The 25,995-nt window shown below is 42.1% G+C and overlaps 1 protein-coding gene across 4 annotated transcripts in view; it reads left to right on the top strand.

The window, feature by feature from the left end:
• Positions 1 to 370: 370 nt before the first annotated feature.
• The window catches only part of arfgef3 (ARFGEF family member 3), a 40,394-nt gene continuing 14,769 nt past the window's right edge, over positions 371 to 25,995 (top strand). For 2 of the 4 annotated variants that reach the window (XM_061911467.1, XM_061911464.1), the window contains exons 1-23: positions 371 to 794; positions 7,892 to 7,943; positions 8,089 to 8,170; positions 10,526 to 10,666; positions 10,744 to 10,812; positions 10,932 to 11,048; positions 11,153 to 11,198; positions 11,286 to 11,370; positions 12,266 to 12,370; positions 13,701 to 13,813; positions 13,885 to 14,132; positions 14,204 to 14,316; positions 15,482 to 15,614; positions 15,676 to 16,160; positions 19,072 to 19,424; positions 19,628 to 19,794; positions 19,875 to 20,040; positions 21,779 to 21,883; positions 21,962 to 22,162; positions 23,066 to 23,176; positions 23,284 to 23,422; positions 23,490 to 23,771; positions 25,014 to 25,147. In XM_061911467.1, the coding sequence (XP_061767451.1) occupies positions 710 to 794; positions 7,892 to 7,943; positions 8,089 to 8,170; positions 10,526 to 10,666; positions 10,744 to 10,812; positions 10,932 to 11,048; positions 11,153 to 11,198; positions 11,286 to 11,370; positions 12,266 to 12,370; positions 13,701 to 13,813; positions 13,885 to 14,132; positions 14,204 to 14,316; positions 15,482 to 15,614; positions 15,676 to 16,160; positions 19,072 to 19,424; positions 19,628 to 19,794; positions 19,875 to 20,040; positions 21,779 to 21,883; positions 21,962 to 22,162; positions 23,066 to 23,176; positions 23,284 to 23,422; positions 23,490 to 23,771; positions 25,014 to 25,147 (3,532 nt within the window). In that variant the 5' untranslated portion in view covers positions 371 to 709. The remainder of the gene's footprint in view (positions 795 to 7,891; positions 7,944 to 8,088; positions 8,171 to 10,525; positions 10,667 to 10,743; positions 10,813 to 10,931; positions 11,049 to 11,152; positions 11,199 to 11,285; positions 11,371 to 12,265; positions 12,371 to 13,700; positions 13,814 to 13,884; positions 14,133 to 14,203; positions 14,317 to 15,481; positions 15,615 to 15,675; positions 16,161 to 19,071; positions 19,425 to 19,627; positions 19,795 to 19,874; positions 20,041 to 21,778; positions 21,884 to 21,961; positions 22,163 to 23,065; positions 23,177 to 23,283; positions 23,423 to 23,489; positions 23,772 to 25,013; positions 25,148 to 25,995) is intronic. The other 2 variants (XM_061911465.1, XM_061911466.1) reach the window with 2 other exon arrangements.

Here is a 25,995-nt window from a genome sequence, read left to right as displayed (position 1 = left end):
TAAATATTATGTTGCTGGTTGTATTTCACTGTAGATATCGGTATTATTCGCTTGGTAAATACAACTTTTACTGTGAAGTTCTGTTTGCACAGGAAGTCGCTCTTTAAGCCACTTCCGGTGTGGGCATGTTTAGCTATCGTACCGAACGGCAATAAATCGAAAAACGGCTTGTTAAGATGTTTTCAGGACAACTAAGGGCTATACACCTTGTGGATTAATTGATTATATGTTTAAAGGTGTCCCAACACAAAGCAAATTAAATAGTCTGTTGATTGTCGCCTTTTATGGTTGATATCGGTATGAATTCGCTCGGTAAGTATAGCTTTTACTGTGAAGTTCTATTTGTACAGGAAGTCGTTCTTTAAACCGTCTCATCTTCCGGTGTGGGCGTGTTTCCGTCATCGTACGGATCGGCAATCATTTCGATCAGGCTGACGTTGACATCTTCATTTGATCAATAATTTTGACTTTTTTTTATGTTCCAGTTGGAGGCCAAAAAATCAAAATCAGGTGGGGGAAAAAAAAAAAAGACAAGGATGCGGGGAAAGCACTTCCTGGTCGCACCTCCACGATGACGTCAGCGGCTGCGTGAATCATCCTTCATTTCTCCAGGGGGGGTCAGGATGCTGACAGCGGACGTCAGCGTCGCCGACGAGACCCCCGTGTGACCCCCGTGTGACCCCCCCGGGCCCGGCTACTAGCTGCCACCATGGAGGACATCTTAAGGAGGCTCCACAAAGACGCAGCCGGACACAAGAACAAAAACCTCCGCGACGCCTGCTTGCTAGCCTGCGGTGAGTCGAATCGAACCTAACCGAACCGACGCCCCCTCTCCCCCCCTCCTGGTGGTCTTCCATGCACCTGCTGCGCTTCAGGAAGGTCCCGGTGGGCGTGGTTATCTTTATTAATACTGTGTCAATATCGTAGGTATACTTACATAGATGACGTAATTGTTCATTCTTTGACTAACATCCTTGTTTGCCTTCTCCTGCATGTCACTATTTACTGGAGCTGGCCGACGTGTGTTTAAACGCCTACTGAAATGAGATTTTCTTATTCAAACGGGCATAGCATATGAGTCATACTTGATCATTTCGCGATATTGCCATATTTTTGCTGAAAGGATTTAGTAGAGAACATCGACGATAAAGTTCTCAACTTTTGGTCTCGAATAAAAAAAGCCTTGCCTTTACCGGAAGTAGCAGACAATATGCGCGTGACGTCACGGGTTGTAGAGCTCCTCACATCCTCACATTGTTTACAATCATGGCCACGAGCAGCTAGAGCGATTCGGACCGAGAAAGCGACTATTAACCCATTAATTTGAGTGAGGATGAAAGATTTGTGGATGAGGATATTGAGAGTGAATGACTTGGAAAAAAAAGTAAAAAATTGAAAAAGGCGATTGCAGTGGGAGCGATTCAGATGTTATTAGACACATTTACTAGGATAATTCTGGAAAATCCCTTATCTGCCTATTGCGGGGGTAGGGAACCTATGGCTCTAAAGCCAGATGTGGCTCTTTTGATGACTGCACCTGGCTCTCAGATAAATTTTATCTGACATTGCTTAACACGATGAGTAATGAAAAACTCCTCTGGTAATCACAGTGTTAAAAATAACCTTAAAAATATAAAACATTGTCATGCATTTTAAACCATCCATCCGATTTCTACCGCACCTGTTCAAGAAGTCGCATTAATGGTAAGAAGTATTTTATTTATTGTTGCTTAGCTTCAGAATAAGAATGTTATTAAAACGAATAAGAGACTTATTATCCTCTAAAAATGTTGGTCTTACTTAAAAATGCACGCATTTAGTTGTAATCAGTGTTAAAAAAAAATATATATATATATGTTTATACATATATATATGTATATATATATATTTATATATATATATATATATATATATATATACACATATATATATATATATATATATATATATATATATATATATAGCTCTCACGGAAATACTTTAAAAAATATTTGGCGTGTATGGCTCTCTCAGCCAAAAAGTTTCCCGACCCCTGGCCTATTGTGTTGCTAGTGTTTTGGTGAGATTACATAGTACTTGAAAGTCGGAGGGGTGTGGCCACGGTTGTAGTGACCGCCAGTGTCTCCGTGGGAGGAGGTAATGGTCACCTGCAGGAGGATGGAGGCTCCGCTCATAACTACGGTAAGAGCCAACTTATTACCACAATTTTCTCACATAAACCTGCCGGTTGACATGTGGTCGGGAACCATGGTCGCTTGACCGCTCCGATCCATAGTAAAGCTTCCCCTCCGGGAATTTTAAACAAGGAACACCGTGTGTTTGTGTGGCTAAAGGCTAAAGCTTCCCACCTCCATCTTTCTACTTTGACTTCTCCATTATTAATTGAACAAATTGCAAAAGATTCAGCAACACAGATCTCCAGAATACTCTGTAATCATGCGATTAAAGCAGACTACTTATAGCTTGGATCGGGCTGGAAAATAATGTCCGCTACAACCCGAGACGTCAAATGCACGAGTCAGCATACCGCGACGTTTTCAACACGACACTTCGCGGGACATTTAAAATTGCAATTTAGTAAACTAAAAAGGCCGTATTGGTATGTGTTGAAATGTTAATATTTCATCATTGATATATAAACTATCAGACTGCGTGGTCGGTAGTAGTGGGTTTCAGTTGGCCTTTAAATTAATCTTTTATACATTTTATTTAGTCATATCTTTCTTTTGTATCGTCTCATCCGCGCAGGATTTCATCATCGATTCGAGTAAGATGTCAAAAGTTTTGTCTTAAATATGTCATAATATGTAAAGAAAAAAACAGTCGTTTTTATTTCAACTGCATCTCTTGTAAACGACAATATGTCAAAGACAAAAACACATCATATTCATAAATATATCCTGGACGAAACACAAATTACACAAGAATATATCTAAGATCAATCCATCCATCCATTTACTACCGCTTATTCCCTTTGGGGCCGCGGGGGGCGCCAGTGCCTATCTCAGCTACAATCGGGCGGAAGGCGGCGTACACCCTGGACAAGTCGCCACCTCATCGCAGGGCCAACACAGATAGACAGACAACACTAGGGCCAATTTAGTGTTGCCAATCAACTTATCCCCAGGTGCATGTCTTTGGAGGTGGGAGGAAGCCGGAGTACCCGGAGGGAACCCACACATTCACGGGGAGAACATGCAAACTCCACACAGAAAGATCCCGAGCCCGGGATTGAACCCTGACTACTCAGGACCTTCGTATTGTGAGGCAGACGCACTAACCCCTCTGCCACCGTGAGGCCCTATATCTAAGATAAAACCCATAATATTTTTAATTATATCCAGGACAAAACACACAATATTCATCATTATATACAGAGAAAAAAACACATCCATCCATGCATTTGATACCGCTTGAACCTTTTGGGTGTGCGGCGGGTACAGGAGCCCATCTCAGCTGCATCCGGGCACATAATATTTATAATTATGTATAGAAAAAACACATAATGTTCATAATTATTTCCATGACAAAACACAAAATATTCAGAATTGTATACAGAGAAAAAAAAAACATATTTATAATTATATCCAGGACAAAATACATAATATTCATTATTATATCCAGGAAAAAAACACATAATATCAATAAATATATCCAAGAAAAAACACATCATATTCATTATTATATCCAGGACAAAAAACGTTATTCATAATTATATACAGAGAAAAGAACACATAATATTCATAATTATATCCAGGCCACAACACATTATTTTGTCCAGGACGAAACACATAATATCCATAATTATATCCAGGACAAAACACATGTTATTCATAATTATATGCAGAGAAAAGAACACATAATATTCATAATTATATCCAGGAGAAAACTCATAATATTTATTATTATATACAGAGAAAAGAACACGTAATATTCATTATTATATACAGAGAAAAGAACACATTATATTCATAATTATATCAGGCCAAAACACATACTTTATAATTATATCAAGGACTAAACACATAAAATTCACAATTATCTACAGAGAAAATAACACATAATATTCATAATTCCATCCAGGAGAAAACACGTTGTGAATGGCTTCCAGCCGCCATCGTGCGGGTTGCATGGACCATTGATGAAAGACATCGCGGAGCAGGTTTGACTCTCGTTTATTGTTTCAGTAAACACTTCGGGGTCCCAGTCGGTCGCGCCGATTTCCAGCGCTTCCTTCTTTACTGCTCGTCTCGGCTCGCCTTTCGGTCGCCGGTGACTCGTCTGGTCTCGCTCGTCTTCTTCGTCTACTGGTTCTCCTTCTTCTTCTGCCCTGATTGCTCCTCCTTCTCCCCTTTTATACAGCAGGACAAGATGAACAGATTGAGAGCAGGTGTGTGTTTTACGCACCTGGCTCCGATTGCTGCAGCGTCGCTCCAGGCACGCCCCGCCTCTCCGCTCTGCCGTACACTCCGCCTCCTGGCCGCCATCTTGAGTAGGACCACTGTTTGTCCTACCCCGCTGTCGGCCCGTCAGCTCCGCCTCTCCACACACATAATATTCATTATTATATACAGAGAAAAGAACACATAATATTCATAATTATATCCAGGCCAAAACACATATTTTATAATTATATCAAGGACTAAACACATAATATTCATAATTATATTCAGAAAAAAGAACACATAATATTCATTATTTTGTCCAGGACGATAGACATATTATTCATTATTATATACAGAGAAAGAAACACATAATATTCATAATTATATCCAGGAGAAAATACATAATATTTAATAATTATATCAAGGACTCTCTCTTTGGCAGCTTAGTCACAGATGACCATGCTAATTTGCGCTCTTGTGTCAGACACTTATTTCGATTTGATGTTTAATTTTTATTTTATTTTTTTCATTTATTTTTTTTATTTTGTAATGGTACTTTAATTATTATTAATAGTTTATTGTTTTTTTTTTATTTAAATAGTTTTGTCATCCTATTTTAGTCAATTATTTGTAATATCTTTTCAATTTTAATGAGTGTTGTAATTATACAATGCACTTATTTAATTATAATTTTCACATTTTAACTTGATGTTTTGTTGATACAGTACATTCAGGCTTGTTGACAACGCCTAGCATGGCTGTACATTCCAATTCTTGAGTGACTAAACACATACTATTCATAATTATATACAGAGAAAAGAACACACAATATTCAGGATTATATACAGAAAAAATAACACGTAATATTCAGAATTATATCCAGAACAAAACACATATCATTCATAATTCTATACAGAGAAAATAACACATAATATTCTTAAATATATCCAGGAAAAAAACACATACTATTTTATAATTATATCAAGTACTAAACCAGGGGTCGGGAACCTTTTTGGCTGAGAGAGACAAAAAGCCAAATATTTTAAAATATATTTCCGTAAGAGCCATATAATATTTTTTTTTAAACACTGAACACAACTAAACACGTGCATTTTTAAGTAAGACCAACATTTCTAGAGTATAATAGGTGTCTTATTCTTTGTAATAACATTGTTATTCTGAAGCTAACTGTGGAGGGGGAGTGGCCTGCGGGCCTGCAGCGACAGGTGCGTAGATGGCCCACCTGGGCCTTGTTATCTAATCACCTGTCGCTCTGTTATAAGCAGCAGCCACGAGGAGAGACTGGGTTGGGGCTGGACATACTATTGCTGGAAAGCAACTGAGAGACTTATTGAAAAATAAAACAATATTGTAACCCTGAAACAGACTCTCATGTTGGTGCTTGGGGGTCTGAAGAACCCCCAGGAGGGCAAGCCCCACACTAACCAATAATAAATAAATAACTTCTTACCATTAACGCAACTTCTTGAACAGGTGCGGTAGAAAACGGATGGATGGATTAAAAATGCATGAGGATGTTTTATATTTTGAACATTATTTTTAACACTGTGATTATAAGTGGAATTATTCATTGCTTACCGTGTTAAGCAACATCAGCTCAGATTTATCAGAGAGCCAGATGCAGTCATCAAAAGAGCCACATCTGGCTCTAGAGCCATAGGTTCCCTACCCCTGCACTAAACACATAATATTCATAATTATATACAGAGAAAGGAACACATAATATCCATAATTATATCCAGGACGAAACACATTAATTATTATATCCAGAACAAAACAAATATATACAGAGAAAGAAACACACAATATTCAGAATTATATCCAAGAGGAAACACATATCATTCAGAATTATGTCCAGGACAAAACACATATTAATCATAATTATATACAGAGAAAGAAATACATAATATTGATAATTATATCCATGGTAAAATTCATAATATTCATTATTATATCCAGGACAAAACACATACTATTCACAATTTTAGACAGAGAAAAACACATAATATTCATAATTATTTACAGAGAAAGAAACACATAATATTTATAATTATATCCAGGACTAAACAAATAGTATTCGTAATTATATACAGAGAAAGAAAAACATAATATTCATAATTATATCCAGAACAAAACACATATTATTCATAATTCTATACAGAGAAAAGAACACATAATATTCTTAATTATATCCAGGAAAAAACACATACTATTTTATAATTATATCAAGCACTAAACACATAATATTCATAATTATATACAGAGAAAGGAACACATAATATTCATAATTCAGGAAAGGAACACATAATATTCATAATTCAGAAAAAAAACACATAATATCCATAATTATATCCAGGACAAAACACATAATATTCATCATTGTATCCAGAACAAAACAAATATTATTCATAAATATATACAGAGAAAGAAACACACAATATTCAGAATTATATCCAAGAGGAAACACATATCATTCAGAATTTTGTCTAGGACAAAACACATATTATTCATAATTATATACAGAGAAAGAAACACATAATATTGATAATTATATCCATGACAAAATTCATAACATTCATTATTATATCCAGAACAAAACACATACTATTCACAATTTTATACAGAGAAAAACACATGATATTCGTAATTATATCCAGGACAAAACACATAATATTAATAATTCAGAAAAAAACACATAATATTCATAATTATATCCAGTACAAAACACATAATATACAAAAATATATCAAAGACAAAAGCACAAACTGAGTTTTTTAGGAGATCATGAAGATAATTAAAGCATCCATGACAAGGATGTCCAAACCTTTTTCAACTGAGGGCCACAGACTAAAAAAAAGGAAACATGCGGGGGGCCATTTTTATATTTTTAAATTTTAATTAAAAAAAAATAAAAATAAATATATATATATATATATATATACATATATATATATATGACGTGCGGTGAGGTTCATGGCTGGTGAGGCACTGACTTCATCACAGTCAGATTTACAAACATATGAACCTAAAGAGTATCTTATTCACCATTTTATTGGAAGCAGTTAACGGGTTATGTTTAAAAGCTCATACCAGCATTCTTTACACATACAAACTGTAGCACACAAAAAAGCACATTTAGTAAAAAAAACGTTATTACGGTCTTATTTTTACTTATAAATGAGGTCAATGCGCCTTCTGAAGAAAAACATCGATAACTTGTTTATAGAAGTCTTCCTTATCTTTCTTCAGTTTTAAAAGTCTCTCTGTCTTGATGGAGATCACTGTCTGAAGCAAACCATTTAGCTCCGGCGTTGGTCTTCCTTTAAATATTACCTCCTGCTTCGATTGAAAGTCCAGTTTAGAAAACTGTTTTATTTTAGATATGTAATCATCCGTGTAAAAAGTTGGTTTTACGCTCGCTTTTTAGCCACAATCTTGAGCTTGGAGGAACACAAATTACATCGTTTTGTTTTGATTTGCTCCAGAAACACTCCTGTCCCAGAATGCATCAGCCACGATGTCGCCGGCTGACCTGCGGTAAGAACAATATTCCACCGTTACGTGTGTGTTGTAAGCGGAGTATTTTAACGTCAATAACGAATGAGGATGATTGACAGTGTGATATGATGTCGTCACAATGTATTATGGGATGGACGTCTTAATGTTTATGTTTTGTCGACAGGGGGCGCTGCCTGTTGCCCCTTCAGATGGCACTGGAGTCCAAAAACGTCAAACTGGGGCAGACAGCGCTGAGCGGCATGCAAGTACGTAACCTCCAGCCTTGTCTTTGTCAAGCCCCCCCTCTTGGTCCTATTGGACAGCCATCGTTTTTTTTTTTAGGCGTTGTGATTGACAGCTGCGTGTATGGGAGTATGATTGTAGCAAAACTGTGTGCGTCTGTAATCTGATTCACGTGTCCGGGGACTAATTTGTGTGTCCGTGTCTCAATCTGTTTGTGTAAAAAAAAAATCAGTCCATCCGTATTTTGATCTGTATGTGTGTAAAAAAAATGTGTGTGCCAGTGTATTCAAATTTGTGTGGAGCAGGCTGTCTTCACAGTTTGAGATACACACACACAAATTAATGCAGAGGCACGTGAATCAGATTACAGACGCACACATTGCGATACAGACACTCAAATTAATACACGGACTCATAAATCAGATTACAGACACACACACTGCGATACAGACACACAAATTAATACATGAACAGGTGAATCAGATTACAGACGCACACAATGCGATACAGACACACAAATTAATACACAGACTTGTGAATTAGATTACAGACGCACACATTGCGATACAGACACACAAATTAATACACAGACTTGTGAATCAGATTACAGACGCACACATTGCGATACAGACACACTAATTAATACACAGACTTGTGAATCAGATTACAGATGCACACATTGCGATACAGACACACAAATTAATACACAGACTTGTGAATCAGATTACAGACGCACACATTGCGATACAGACACACTAATTAATACACAGATTTGTGAATCAGATTACAGACGCACACATTGCGATACAGACACACTAATTAATACACAGACTTGCGAATCAGATTACAGACGCACACATTGCGATACAGACACACTAATTAATACACAGACTTGTGAATCAGATTACAGACGCACTCATTGCGATACAGACACACTAATTAATACACAGACTTGTGAATCAGATTACAGACGCACACATTGCGATACAGACACACAAATTAATACACAGACTTGTGAATCAGATTACAGACGCACACATTGCAATACAGACACACAAATTAATACATAGATACATCAATCAGATTACAGATGCACACATTGCGATACAGAAACACAAATTAATACAGTGACAAGTGAATCAGATTACAGATGCACAGGTTGACACGCATATTAATACACAGGCACGTGAATCAAATTACTGACGCACACATTGCTATACAGACGCACAAATTAATACACAGGCACTTGAAACAGATTAGACACACATATTGAGATGCAGACACACAAATTAACACACACACACGAGTCAGATTAGAGATGCAGACACACAAATTAATACACAGGCACGTGAATCAAATTACCGACGCACACATTGCAATTCAGACACGCAAATTAATACACAGGCACTTGAAACAGATTAGACACACATATTGAGATGCAGACACACAAATTAACACACACACACATGAGTCAGATTAGAGATGCAGACACACAATTAATACACAGGCACGTGGATCCGACTACAGACACACACATTCTATACAGACACACAAATTAATACACAGACTCGTGAATCAGATTACAGACGCACATATTGCGATACACACACACAAATTAATACACGGACTCATGAATCAGATTACAGATGCACACATTGCGATACAGACACACAAATTATTACACAGGCACATTAATCAGATTACAGATGCACTCATTGTGATACAGACACACAAATTAATACACAGACCCGTGAATCAGGTTACATTTGCACAGGTTGGGATGCAGACACACAAATCAATACACAGACACATTAATCAGATTACAGACGCACACATTGAGATTTAGACACACACATTGATACACAGACTTGTTAATCAGATTGCAGACGCACACATTGCGATACAAAAACACAAATTAATACATAAACATGTGAATCATATTACAGACGCACAGATTGAGATGCAGACACAAAAATTAATACACAGAGATGTGAATCAGATTACAGACGCACAGGTTGAGGTACAGACACACAAATTTATACACAGACTCGTGAATCAGATTACAGACGCACACATTGCGATACAAACACACAAATGAATACATAAACACGTGAATCAGATTACAGACGCACAGATTGAGATGCAGACACGCAAATTAATACACAGGCACGTGAATCAGATTACAGACGCACACATTGAGATGCAGACACATAAATTAATACACAGACATGTGTATAAGATTACAGATGCACACATTGCGATACAGACACACAAATTAATACACAGACACACAAATTAGATTACAGACACACACATTAAAATAGACATTTGCAAATAGTTTTGCCACAATTACACTTCCATATCCGTGTTTCCATCAGAAGCTCCTGTGTGAGGACCGCTTTGTGGGCGGGGTCAGCGAGGAGGCGGAGCCAATGGAGAAGCACCTGCTCAGTCAGATGCTGGAGGCGGTCAGAGTGACGCCCTTTCTGTACGAGGACCTGCAGGTGGAGGTGATGAAGGTAAGAAGCTTCCGGATGTTCGGGAAGGGCGGGGTTGACGCGGCGTCCTCCACCTTGTCTTGCTGTTGCGCCCGCAGGTCCTCCTGTGCGTCACATACTCGCCAAACTTTGACATCAACGGAGACTCCATCCTACGCATCGCACATGTAACTGTCCATCTTTGATTGTTTTATGATGCTAACACCACCTTAGCTGCTGCCGCACTTAGCATGGAGTCTGATCGCCATAGCAACCACCAAAAAGAGGTTGTGTTGTGCGCGTGCAGGTGTGCATGGAAACCTACGCCAGCAGCTGTCACCAGCGGAGCATCAACACGGCAGTGCGAGCCACGCTCAGTCAGATTTTGGGAGACTTGACCCTGCAGCTGCGGCACAGACAGGAGGTCACGTGATCGCCGACACACGCTGCGATGAGTTCAGGGGGGCTGGGAGATGTCAGGTTTTAAACGTACAGCGCGTGACACCATGTTGTGCTGGTCCTCCGCAGGAAGCAGACGGAGAGGAGCCGGCGACCCTCCCGCTGCAGAGAAAAGGTAAACACGCACACCCACCCCCAAACATGGCGTCCTGCACACCTTCATTATGACTCAGAACAACAAGGCCTTGGTTTTGGTGTGCAGACGTGTCGCCCACCAGCCAGGCGCTGTGCGAGGATGTCGTCATGGTCCTGACACTTTTCTGTGACAAGCTGGAGTCGGTGGACGCGTAAGTGAAGGGCTGCTCTCTTCCTGTTTCCTAGCATGTGCGTGTCATGTGACATGTTAGCTCCTATTAGCTGATGATGATGTCATATGTCATGTGACACGTGTGTCATGTGACATGTTAGTTCCTATCAGCTGATGATGATGTCATATGTCATGTGACACTTATCTCATGTGACACGTTAGTTCCTATTAGCTGATGATGATGTCATATGTCATGTGACACGTTAGTTCCTATCAGCTGATGATGATGTCATATGTCATGTGACACGTTAGTTCCTATCAGCTGATGATGACGTCATATGTCATGTGACATGTATGTCATGTGACACGTTAGTTTCTATCAGCTGATGATGATGTCATGTGACACGTATGTCTTGTGACATGTTAGTTCCTATCAGCTGATGATGATGTCACCGCTCTCTTCCTTTTTCCTAGCATGTACATGTCATGTGACACATTAGTTCCTATCAGCTGATGATGATGTCATATGTCATGTGACACGTTAGTTTCTATCAGCTGATGATGATGTCATATGTCATGTGACACGTTAGTCCCTATCAGCTGATGATGATGTCATATGTCATGTGACACGTATGTCTTGTGACATGTTAGTTCCTATCAGCTGATGATGATGTCACCGCTCTCTTCCTTTTTCCTAGCATGTACATGTCATGTGACACATTAGTTCCTATCAGCTGATGATGATCTCATATGTCATGTGACACGTTAGTTTCTATCAGCTGATGATGATGTCATGTGACACGTATGTCATGTGACACGTTAGTTCCAATCAGCTGATAATGATGTCACCGCTCTCCTCCTGTTTCCTAGCATGTACGTGTCATGTGACACGTTAGTCAGCTGATGATGATGTCATTGCTCTCTTCCTCCTCCAGCAGCAACCAGATGCTGCAGCTGCTCTACCTGGAGTGCATCTTGTCCATGCTCAGCAGCTGCCCCCCCACAATGCACCTGTCCAGAGGCTTCACTGACCTCGTGTGGTATGACCGCCGAGACCTTCCTCTGATTGACACGAAGCAGCTGTTATTACCACATTATACAATACATGTACATTACACTTTATACATCACACCTTGTACAATACATGTACACATTACACTTGATACAATGCATGTACAGTACATTACACTTTATACATTACACTTTATACAATACATGTACATTAAACTATATACATTACACTTTATACATTGCACTTTATACAATACATGTACATCACACTTAATACATTACACTTTATACAATGCATCTACACCACATTTTATACATTAGACATTATACAATACATGTACATCAAACTTTATATATTAAATTTCATACAATACATGTAAATTACACTTTATACATTACACTTGATAAAATTCATGTACATTACACTCTATACGTTACACTTTATATATTACACTTGATACAATACATATACATTACACTCTATAATTACACTTTATACATTACACTTGATACAATACATGTACATTACACTCTATACAATAAAATTGCATTACTCTGTACACAATACATATACATTACACTTTATACAATAAAAATACATTCCACTTTATACATTACACTTGATACAATGCATGTACATTACCGTTGATACATTACACTTTATACAATACATGTACATTACACTCTATACATTACACTTTATACATTACACTTCATACAATACATATACATTACACTCTATACAATACAAATACATTACACATCAAACATTACACTATACAATTCTTATACATTACACTTTATACATTAAACTATATAGATTACATGCACACTTTATACATTACATTTAATACATTACACATAATAAAATACATGTAAATTACACTTTATATGTTTCACATTATACATGTATGCTACACTCTATACATTACATGTACATTCAAATGTATATAATACATATACATTGCACTTTTTGAATTACTTATACATTACACTTTATACATTACACATGATAAAATACATTTAAATGACACTTTATATATTACACTTTATTCAATAAATGTACACTATACATTACATTACATATACATATACTGTACATTACATATACATTACACTCTATACATTAAATATACATTACACTTTATACATTGCTTGTTTTACAATACATGTACTCTTATGCAGTGAGATCCAACCATCAGCTGTTGCTCTCTCGCACTGAGCTGGGGAGCAAAGCTTTTGTCTATACGATGGATGGATATACAGCACACATTATATATAACATGCCATGCTCATTAAACATTATACATTTTGAGGTCTCGTGTTCTGCGGCTGACGTGGTCCTCACCATCTTCCCAGGAAGCAGCTGTGTCCGTCGCTGGTGGCCATCATGGGAAACCCTGTCAGCGACAAAACCATCGCCTCCCACCACGGCCACATGGGGGCACCAGAGGCCGAGCGACCCAACTTGGGCAAGTCCACGTGTGGCGTTGTTGTGACGACGTCCTGATGGCGACAACATGCACTTGTCCTGTCCCTCCAGGACCGAGCCAGGACCCGGAGTCCGCCGTCGGAGCGCCGTCCGACCAAGGCAGAGGGTCGGGCTGTTCGTCCATCGCCCCCGCCAGGATTGCGGCGGTGGTGCGCACCGTGTGCTACGTGGCGGCCGAGCTGGTGCGTCTGGTGAGCTGCGTGGAGTCCATGAAGCCGGTGCTGCAGTCGCTCTACCACAGAATCCTCCTCTACCCGCCCCCTCAGCACCGCACCGAGGCCATCCGCATCATGAAGGAGGTGGGAGGGGGCGGAGCCTGTAAAGCTCAGCCTATAGGGACGCTAGTATCACCCCGGGTTTTGCGTTTCAGATTTTGGGAAGTCCGCAGAGATTGTTCGACCTGGCGGGGCCGTGCGTGGCAGAGCCTGAGAGCAGAAAGCGCTCGTTCTCCAAGAGGAAGTCTCACCTGGACCTGCTGCGACTGTCAGTACCTCCTTGACGTGTCTTTCTTAAAGGCCTACTGAAATCCACTACTACCCACCACGCAGTCTGATAGTTTATATATCAATGATGAAATATTAACATTACGGCCTTTTTAGTTTACTAAATTGCAATTTTAAATTTCGAGCGAAGTATCCTGTTGAAAACGTTGCGGTATGATGATGCATGCGCGTGACGTCACGGATTGTAACGGACATTTTGATCCAGCACCGATCACAGCTATACGTGGTCTGCTTTAATCGCATTATTACACAGTATTCTGGACATCTGCGTTGCTGACTCTTTTTCAATTTGTTCAATTAATAATGGAGACTTCAAAGAAGAAAGATGTAGGTAGGAAGCGGTGTATTGCGGCCGCTTTTAGCAACACAAACACAGCCCGTGTTTCCTTGTTTACATTCGGCTCTTACCGTAGACATGAGCGGAGAGTTTGCATCGTTCCTCCTGCAGCTGTGGACTCTCTTGCCTCCCACCGGCTGCCGGATGCTTACACCGTTGAGGGGAAAAAAAAAAATCTCAGCCCGGCTGCCTTGCCTCGTCGAGAAACATGGCCTTCCTCAGAGACACAGGCCCGATGCCACACCCCTCCGACTTTCAGGTACCACCATATAATCTCACTAAAACACTAGTAACACAATAACCAGATAAGGGATTTTCCAGAATTTTCCTAGTAAATGTGTCTAACAACATCTGAATAACTAGCTCCCACTGCCCTCGTCTTTTTTTTCTTTCTTTCTAGTCCTTCACTGTCACTTTCCTCATCCACAAATCTTTCATCCTTGCTCAAATTAATGGGTAAATCGTCGCTTTCTCGGTCCGAATCGCTCTCGCTGCTGGTGGCCATGATTGTAAACAATGTGAGGATGTGAGGAGCTCCACAACCCGTGACGTCGTCTGCTACTTCCGGTACAGGCAAGGCTTTTTTATTAGCGACCAAAAGTTGCGAACTTTATCGTCGATGTCCTCTACTAAATCCTTTCAGCAAAAATATGGCAATATCGCAAAATGATCAAGTATGACACATAGAATGGACCTGCTATCGCCGTTTAAATAAGAAAATCTCATTTCAGTAGGCCTTTAATGTCCTGCTTCTGTTGCCATGGCGACACACCCACTAACCTTTTGTTTGTCCATCACCGACTCCAAGGGTGATGGACGGCATGACGGAGGCGTGCGTCAAGGGAGGCATGGAGGCGTGTTTCTGGTCCGTGTCCTGCACCTGTGCTCTGCTCAAAGCCCTGGAGGACCTGTCGCAGGGGCGGGGCCTTACGCCCGAGCAGGTAGGCCGCACCGTGTGACCTCGCTGCCGCAGTAGAGACGACCGTGGTGGTGTCTTCCCAGGCCCGCCTCGTCGTACGGCGCATGGACGAGATGAAAGACGGGACGGAGTCGACGCGGGAGTCCATGGAGGTCAACGAGGCCGACTTCCTGTGGCAGAGACACCTCCTGTCCTCCGAGGGAGCGCACTGGGACGCCTCCTCCAACGCGGCGCCGGCCGTCGAGCGAAGTCCCGACATTAGCATTAGCATCACCACGGACACGGGCCACACCACTTTGGACCTGGAGCCGGTACTGCCGTCGCCCTCCGCTGGTGATCTGGAGTATGACAGGCTGGACTCCGAGAAGGCCGTTCAGCGGGAAGGCGGAGGAGACGGGAAGGACTCGGATGCCAGGGGCGGGGCCCAAAGAGGAGGGGCGGTTCCTCCTGATGTCGTCCAGCGAAGCCACGCCCTCGTCTACCCCGACATCACCAACTTCCTGTCTGTGGAGTCCAGGACCAAGTGGCACCATGGAGGAGACTCACGATACAGTGAGAGCAACTTCAGGTGTGTGTGTGTGTGTGTGTGTGTCTGTGTGTCTGTGTGTCTGTGTGTCTGTGTGTGTGTGTGTGTGTGTGTGTGTGTGTGTGTGTGTGTTTGTGTTGTATTTCTACCCTTCTTGAGACATCAACAAGGAAAAGCACCTTCCATATGAGGACTGGTGAAAAAGTTAGGACCAAAATCATGATCCCAATACGGAAAACCATTGCATATAATAGAGAGCCAAATACTAGAATCCGTGAACATTGTTCCAAAGTCAGGATTTTTGTTGTTGTTGTTGATTTAATGTTTATACAAAAGTAAACATTGACAGGTGCAAAGGCAGCAATATGTTATAAAACAAGCTAAAGAAGGACTTCCCTATTCATCCCCGAAAAAACCCGCCAAGTGAACAGCTGATTTTATGACTTCCGATGCCGACGTGAGATAAACCGCGTCCCATATGTGGCCATAGGATGAACAAATATACTACGGTACTAAGACTATGGTGGCCATTAACGTTAGAGTCTACAGCTGTGTTGCCCAAAATGCGGCACAGCGGCCATCTGTGGTCCGTGACTCCTTTGTCATCGGCCTTAAGCACATTGCAAAAATAGAGATCTCATTTGCACCCCCTGGTGGTGAAATCTGTCAAAATTAGGGTGGTGCCCAAAAAGGAGGGATTTTTCAAATTGACTGCCCGTTTTAAAGTGCTCCCCGTCTGGTCAATATATGAAATAACAAGTGTGTGTAAAAAATGTGAAGTTCTCCCCCTTTGGTCAACATGTGTTATAACAAGTGTGTGTTAGAAATTTTAAATCGCCCCCTTTGGCCAAAATTAATTAAAAAAATAAATAAATCTGTAAGCAGAGACACAATGTAATACCTTGAAGTAAATAATGAAGATTAAAAACCAATAACACACAAAAATACAAAATTAAAAACAAATGAACTAAAATCCGTCTTTTTCTCACAATGTGTCGACTTTTTTCTTATAAAATTGGGAACAATTTCTCATATTCTTTTCTGCTTCTGTAATATTGCAATATTTTCTAGTAAAATTATTAATTTTTAATATAAAATTATTACTTTTTTTAATGTAAAATTATTACTTTTAAATGCCAAATGGCGACATTTGTCATGAAATTTTGACTTTTATCGCAATATCGCCAATTTTCTTGTTGTTTTTGTAAAACGGCGACATTTTTTGAGTACAATTATGACCTTTGTCATAATTGTACTCAAGTAAAATTCCGATTATTATTATAATATTGCCAACATTTTAAAGTTTTCTTGCAAAAAGGTGACTTTTGTCGAGTAAAATTACGACTCTTTTCATAAAAATGGCAACATTTCATTTTTATTCTTGTAAAATTGCGACTGTTATTGAGCAAAATTCCAACTTTTATCATAATATTGCACAAATGCTCCGTTTTTCTGGTAAATTTTCGTCTTGCAGTGGGTAAAATTACGACTTTAATGTAATACTGGCAAAATTTTAAGTATTTCTAGTGAAATTGTGACCTTTTTCTTGCGGAATTACAACTCATTTTTCCCAACAAGCTTTTTTTATATTTACATAGTGGGTATATATTATTAATGTAAAAACAAATCTTTATATATTTAGAAAGAGTGGTCTCGAGAAGGTAACAAATACAAGAATGTTTGTGTGTGTGTGTGTGTTTGTGTGTGTGTGTGTGTGTGTGTGTGTGTGTGTGTGTGTGTGCGCGCATGTATCTCTGCCCTTCTTGAGATATGAAGAAGAAAAAGTATCTTCCATATGAGGAGGTGTGAACAAGTGATGACGTAAATCATGGTCCCAATAACATTGCATCTAATAGAGAGCCAAATACTAGAGTCTGTGAACATTGCTCCAAAGTCAAAATATTTTTGTTGATTTAATGTGCATACAAAAGTAAACTTTTACAGGTGCATCCCTGCTGGTGACATCTCAAAATGAGGGTGGCCCCAAAAAGGAGGGAATTTTTATAATTGACTATGTGTCGCTTTTAAAAGTGCTCCCCCTGTGGTCAACATATGAAAAAACAAGTGTGTGTAAGACATTGAAATGTCCCCCCGTTGGCCAAAGTTAATAAACACAATAAAATAATATTTACATAAATACATACTGTAATAACTTACAAAAATCCCCCCAAAAATGTATGAACTAAAAGCTTACTTTTTTATATTTGCATAGTATGTATATATTATTAATGTTGTAAATACAAATGTTTATATATCTAGAAAGAGTGGTCTCGAGAAAGTAGCAAATACAAGAGTGCGTGTGCGTGTGCGTGTGTGTGTGTGTGTACGCGAGTATCGCTGCCCTTCTTGAGATATGAAGAAGGAAAAGTATCTTCCATATGAGGAGGTGTGAACAAGTGATGACATAAATCATGGTCCCAATAACATTGCATCTAATAGAGAGCCAAATACTAGAGTCTGTGAACATTGCTCCAAAGTCAAGATTTTTTTGTTGATCTAATGTGCATACAAAAGGTGCACCCCTGCTGGTGACATCCATCAAAATGAGGGTGGTACCAAAAAGGAGGGAATTTTTACAATTGACTGTGTGTCGCTTTTAAAAGTGCTCCCCCTGTCGTCACCATATGAAATAACAAGTGTGTGTAAGACATTGAAATGTGCCCCCGTTGGCCAAAGTTAATAAACAAAATAAAATAATATATACATAAATACATACTGTAATAACTTACAAACAATCCCCCCAAAAATGTATGAACTAAAAGCTTACTTTTTTATATTTGCATAGTATGTATATATTATTAATGTTGTAAATACAAATGTTTATATATCTAGAAAGGTAGGTAGGCATTTTTCTCAGGTCTCAAGAAGGTAGCACATACGAGAATCGTGTGTGTGTGTGTGTGTGTGTGTGTGTGTGTGTGGGTGAGGTTTAAATGTGTGTGTGTGTGGTCAGTGTGGAGGAGCAGGACTTGTCCCGGACCGAGCTGGACTCGTGTGACCAGTACTCCATGGCGGCCGAGAAGGACTCTGGTCGCTCCGACGTGTCGGACATGGGCTCCGACAACGTGTCGCTGGCCGACGAGGACGAGCACACCCCCCGGGAGTTTTTGGGCCAGCGCTCGCTACGTACCGCCGCGCTCTCTCTCAAGCTGCTGCGCAACCAGGAGGCGGACCAACACAGCGCCGGCCTGTTTGTGCAGTCGCTGGCGACGCTGCTGCCCCGCCTCCTGGCGCTGAGCACCGGCCCTGCAGTGGACCAGCTGCTCCAGAGCTTCTCGCACACCTTCTGCTCGGGACTGCAAGCCGGTGGGTGTGACTTAAAGCAGTGCTTCTCAAACTAAGGCTCCATCTAGTGGTGCGCCAACAAATCACTTGATGAAAGTACAGTGTTTTATTTCCCTCGTTCGAACAATTTTACTGTTCACGCTGTGTGTAATATTAGTGCCTTGTTTTTAATGATTACTCAGGCCTACTATGCTACTGCATTTTTATGGTGGTGCTTGTTGCAGGTGGCATCCCCTCGCCGGGTGCGGAGGCGGGGCTGACGCTGAGCTGCCAATCGCTGATGAACGCTGACGGCATCTACTTACTGTCCTTCTACGCCCTGCTGCTCAACCTCAAACTCTGCAACTGCCTCTTCTACCAGCGCAGGACGCTGCCTCCCGCGCTCGGCCTGGTGAGGGCGCCACCGTGCGCTGCAAGTGCGCCGCCGCCACTGCTCGCGCTGACGATGTGTCCGTGTCCTGTCCGCTGCAGAAGGAGTTTGTGCGCCTGGTCCAGAGCAGCGGCGTGTTGGTGGTCTTGTCTCAGGCCTGGATCCAGGAGGTCTACCACCTGGTCCTGGAGAGAGACCTGCTGGGCCAAGCGGGCTACTTGGGATCCAAGGACGAGTGCACGCCGCCTCTCATTGCCATGCTGACTGGTACACACACACACACACAAACTTGTGCACACAACACATGGCTACAACACACAGGTGCATACAAAACACAAAGCAAACACACAACACGCACACACGCACATTTACATGTACACACACTAAAACACACGCACAAGCCAACACGCATACACATACATACACACACAACACACACACATGCTCACAGAAACACGCAGCCACAACACAACTCACGCAAGAGCGAACACACACACATGCAAGCACACAATGCACACACTAGAACACACACAACTCACGCTCACACGCGTATACAACACGCATACACACACACATACACAGAAGGACACCCACACATATGCACGAGCGAACACACACGCTGGCGCACACACTTGCACACACAAACAACATAAACACACACACACACCCACACATATGCACGAGCGAACACACACGCTGACGCACACACTTGCACACACAAACAACATAAACACACACACACACCCACAAATATGCACGAGCGAGCACACACTTACACACAACATGCATGCACACATGCAAACAACACACGCTAACACACTTACAAACATGCATACAACACACACACACGCACACATGCACATGCATACAATACGCATGCACACACACACGTTCACAGAAGCACACACGCACGCACAACACACGCAAGTGCAAACACATGCACACACACGCATGCACGCATGTATACACACGCTAACACATGCACACAAATACACACATTAACACACACACACATAAACACCAACAATGCACAAGCAAACACACGCGCACACACACACTTGCACATGCTTATGCACACGCATACGACATGCACATACACACGCACACACACACAAATACATGCTCTTTCACACACATGCACACACACACAAACTTGCGCACACATGCACACTCACACAAACACACAGCACACATACGCAAACAAACACACTTGCACAGACACACACACGCAAGCACATGCAAACACACGCACACACAACACACATGCACATGCATACAACCCGCATACACACACACACACACGCTCACAGAAACACACGCACAACACTAAATGTAAATGTAACTTAGTTATTGGGTTTCACTATATAAAGCGCTTTGAGTCACTAAAGAAAAAGCGCTATATAAATATAATTCACTTCACTTCACTTGCACAAGCATGCACACACGCACACACAAACTTGCACACAAACGCACACACACGCCAACACACACACTTGCACAGACACACATGCACGCAAACACAGGCACACACACAACACACACATGCACACGCATACAACCCGCATGCACACACACACGCTCACAGAAACACACGCACAACACTAAATGTAAATGTAACTTAGTTATTGGGTTTCACTATGTAAAGCGCTTTGAGTCACTAAAGAAAAAGCGCTATATAAATATAATTCACTTCACTTCACTTGCACAAGCAAACATGCACACACACACACACTAACACATGCACACACCACACAGGCACACATTCACACGAACACACACATGGACACACACACACATAGACACCAACAATGCACGAGCAAACACACACACACTTGCACACGCTTATATACACTAGCATTCAACATGCACATACACAAACACGTACGCACACACATGCACACACAAACTTGTACACACATGCACACACACGCAAACACACACACACACACACGCACACACACACAGTGAATCTAGAAGTGACTAAAAAGTTGCCCCTCCCCCTCAGACATGGATGGTCTGGGCAGCTGTGTGATTGGTGGTCAGCTGATCAGGACATCCAGCCAATCATCTCTCACCTGCGACGCGGCAGCGGGTGACGTGGTCATGACGGGTGGGCGTGGCATTCTGACGACTGGACAGTACTGGTGGTTGCCACAGTAACGCTGTCAAACACACCATTTCCTTCCAGGGGGCGGGGTCTTCTCCCGCTTCATCCTGTGGGGAGTGTGGAAGAACCTGATGGAGGTGTTGTCCACGCCGCTGACGGGCCGCATGGCCGGCAGCTCCAAGGGGCTGGGCTTCGTGCGAGAGCAGAGCCAGAGGGAGCGCGACGCCATTTGTCTCAGTTTGGACGGCCTGCGCAAGGCCGCCGCGCTCAGCTGCGCCCTCGGTAGGTCCCGCCCACACCACATCTCCGGCAGGGGTGTCCAAACTAGGGCCCGTGTCAGGAGTTTAAAGAAATGGAGTTTGATCATCTGACAATCTGAATGCTGCATATTTGTCGCCATCTTGTGGACAATGTGAGTCAATGACCATGTAAGGGGATTAGAAGTGAATGCAGCACAGCATTTACTTGTATGACCCAATGTAACAACCTTTCCCCTGGTGGCGCACGAAAAATGCAACCAACACAACAAGTCAACACACATAGTCACTGAACTTTGTGGATAATTACACCCATTTAAATCCACCGCAATGCATGATGGGAAACATGCTAAACAAGTTTGGAGTCGAACTTTCACATACTCCTAATATATTAATTATTAATTATACATCCATTATTGTAATATAATATACATGAACACGTATATGTATGTATATATGTGTGTATGTATACATATATGTATTTATACATATATGTGTGGAAATGTGTTTATAAATATATATTTGAATATATATACATACATATGTGTGTGTATATATGTATGTATATATACACATATATGTATATATACCCATATATACATGTGAATATATGTATATATATATATGTGTGGGTGTATATATGTGAGTACATACAATATATATGTATATATATATGTGTATATATGTAGATATATACATATACATGTATGTATATATATATATATACATGTGTGTTTGAATATATATACATATATATATATATACTCACACATATATTGGTATTTATGTATATATATGTAGATATATACATATATATGTATGTATGTATATATACATATATACATATATATATATATATATATATATCTGATCTCTCGGCACATCTTTGTCATGGCGTGATCATGTGACGGGGGCGTTTGGTCCTCAGGTGTGGCCGCCAACTGCGCCTCGGCCTTGGCCCAAATGGCCGCCGCTTCTTGCGTGCAGGAGGAGCGCGAGGAAAGGGAGGGGCCGGAGGCGGGAGACCCCATCACACAAGGTGACGACATCACTGCTCGGGGCCCTCTAGTGGCCGGTGTGTAGACTACAACAACTTGTAACGTTTGTGCGTGCGTGCGTGTGTGTGTGTGCGTGTGCGTGAGGCAGTGAAGCAGCGTCTGGAGCAGATGGCGCGTCCTCAAGGTGTTCGCCTGCACACGGCGCACGTCCTGTGCATGGACGCCATCCTGAACGTGGGCTTGGAGATGGCCAGCCACAACCACGACTGCTGGCCGCACGTCTTCAGGTGCGACACCATGTGACCTTGTCATGTGACCACGTCATGTGACCGTGTGCCCCCCTCCCCCCTGCAGGGTGACGGAGTACATCAGCTCCCTGGAGCACAGTCACTTTGGCGACGCCTCCTCTCAGCAGCCGTCGCTGCCTACTGTTGCCCAGCGCGGGGGACCAGAGCCCACCTGCGAGCCCCAGGATCCAGAGCCGGGCCCCGGCCTGCCGGTCATCCGGCCGCCGACCATCCAGGAGCTGCTCGGCGGCGGCGGAGGAGGGCGGAGTCTGGACCTGAAGCCAGGGATCCTGATGACGGGGCCCGGCGCCGCTAAGGCGGTTTGCACGCTGTCCACGCAGACGGACAGGTGAGGTTCCCGCCAGCAGTGACACGCCCCCGCCACTAGGTGGCAGCATCACAACTACACACCAGGATGGTGTGGTATATAAGCTGTAGAAATGTCCGATAATATCGGACTGCCAAAATCATCGGCCGATAAATGCTTTAAAATGTAACATCTGAAATGATCGGTATCGGCTTCAAAAAGTAAAATGTATGACTTTTTAAAACGGCGCTGTACGGAGTGGTACATGGACGTAAGGAGTACAGAGCGCCTAAAAACCTTAATGGCACTGCCTTTGCGTGCTGGCCGAGTCACATGATACGTACGCAAGTGAATGCAACGCATACTTGGTCAACAGCTATACAGTTCACACTGAGGGTGGCCGTATAAAAAAGTTAAGTTAAAAGTTGAAAGTATCAATGATTGTCACACACACACTAAGTGTGGCAAAATAATTCTCTGCATTTGACCCATCACCCCTGATCACCCCCTGGGAGGTGAGGCTAGCAGTGGGCAGCAGCGGAGGCCGTGCCCGGGAATCATTTTTGTTGATTCAACCCCCAATTCCAACCCTCGATGCTGAGTGTCAAGCAAGGAGGCAACGGATGGGTCCCATTTTTATAGTCTTTGGTATGACTCCGCCGGGGTTTGAACTCACAACCTACCCATCTCAGGGCGGACACTCCAACCACAAGGCCACTGAGTAGGTAAAAAACTTGAACACTGTTACAAATATGCGCCACACTGTGAACCCACACCAAACAAGAATGACAAACACATTTCGGGAGAACATCCTCACCGTAACACATAATAAACACAACAGAACAAATACCCGGAATCCCTTGCAGCACTAACTCTTCCGGGACACTACAAAATACTCCCCCCGTTACCCTCTAAATGATAAATACTAATGTCGCTAATATCAACATTTTATGCTAGCTTGTTAACTAATTTTGCCCGTTTAAACCTAAAAAGTATGGATTTTTATACTTGGCGCCATCTTGGAAGTATGCTAACGTCTCTCATACTAGCATGCTAATGTTAGTATGCTAACCTTTTATGCTAGATGGTAGGAATAATCTAGTTACTATCTACTTTATCTACTTCAAAGTGTCAAATATTGATGCCGATCATCGGTGGATCCCTGTTGTCTCTCCTTTGAACTGTGTGTGTGTGTGTGTGTGTGTGTGTGTGTGTGTGTGTGTGTGTGTGTGTGTGTGTGTGTGTGTGTGTGTGTGTGTGTGTGTGTGTGTGTGTGTTTTGCAGGTTGTTTGAGGAAGCTGCGTCCAAACTGAACCTGGTGGCTCTGGTGGGCTTCCTGCAGCAGCTGAGGAAGGTGTCTCAGTGTCAGTTGTTTGATTCTGCCACAGAGACGGGCGATTATTCACTGGCAATGCCTGGTACTCACGCACACACACGCGCGCACACACACATGTCATGTTCTTGATCACTTGCCTTGTTTCTGATATTTCCTGGAAGTTTGATAAAGCAGTCCTGCGGCGTGTTTACTTGTGTGTGATATCATGTGCAATACAAGCAGTCCCGCGGCTTGTGTGCGATATCACGTGCGATACAAGCAGTCCTGCAGCGTGTTTACTTTTGTGCGATGTCATGTGTGATACAAGCAGTCCTGCGGCGTGTTTACTTGTGTGATAGCTAGTGCTTTACAAGCAGTCCTTCAGCGTGTTACCTTGTGTGCGATATCATGTTCGATACAGGCAGTCCTGCAGAGAGTTTATTTGTGTGTGATATCATGTGCAATACAAGCAGTCCTGCGGCCTTTGTACTTGTGTGTGATGTAATTTGTGATACAAGCAGTCCTGCGCAGTGGTTACTTGTGTGTGATATTGTGTGCAATACAAGCAGTCCCGCAGCGTGTTTACTTGTGTGCGATATCACGTGCAATACAAGCAGTCCCGCAGCGTGTTTACTTGTGTGCGATATCATGTGCGATACAAGCAGTCCTGCAGCGTGTTTACTTGTGTGATAGCTAGTGCTATACTAGCAGTCCTTCAGCGTGTCACCATGTGTGCGATATCATGTGCGATACAGGCAGTCCTGCAGAGAGTTTGTGTGTGACATCATGTGCGATACAAGCAGTCCTGCAGCCTTTGTACTTGTGTGTGATGTCATGTGCGATACAAGCAGTCCTGCAGCGTGTTTACTTGTGTGTAATACAGGCAGTCCTGCACAGTGTTAACTTGTGTGTGTGATATCATGTCCGATACAAGCAGTCCTTCAGCGTGTG

Source organism: Nerophis ophidion, linkage group LG09 (assembly GCF_033978795.1).
Source record: "Nerophis ophidion isolate RoL-2023_Sa linkage group LG09, RoL_Noph_v1.0, whole genome shotgun sequence".
In the NCBI taxonomy this organism is placed as follows: Eukaryota; Metazoa; Chordata; class Actinopteri; order Syngnathiformes; family Syngnathidae; genus Nerophis; species Nerophis ophidion.
Note: the sequence above shows the minus strand (reverse complement) of the source record. Positions and strands in the feature narration are given on the sequence as shown.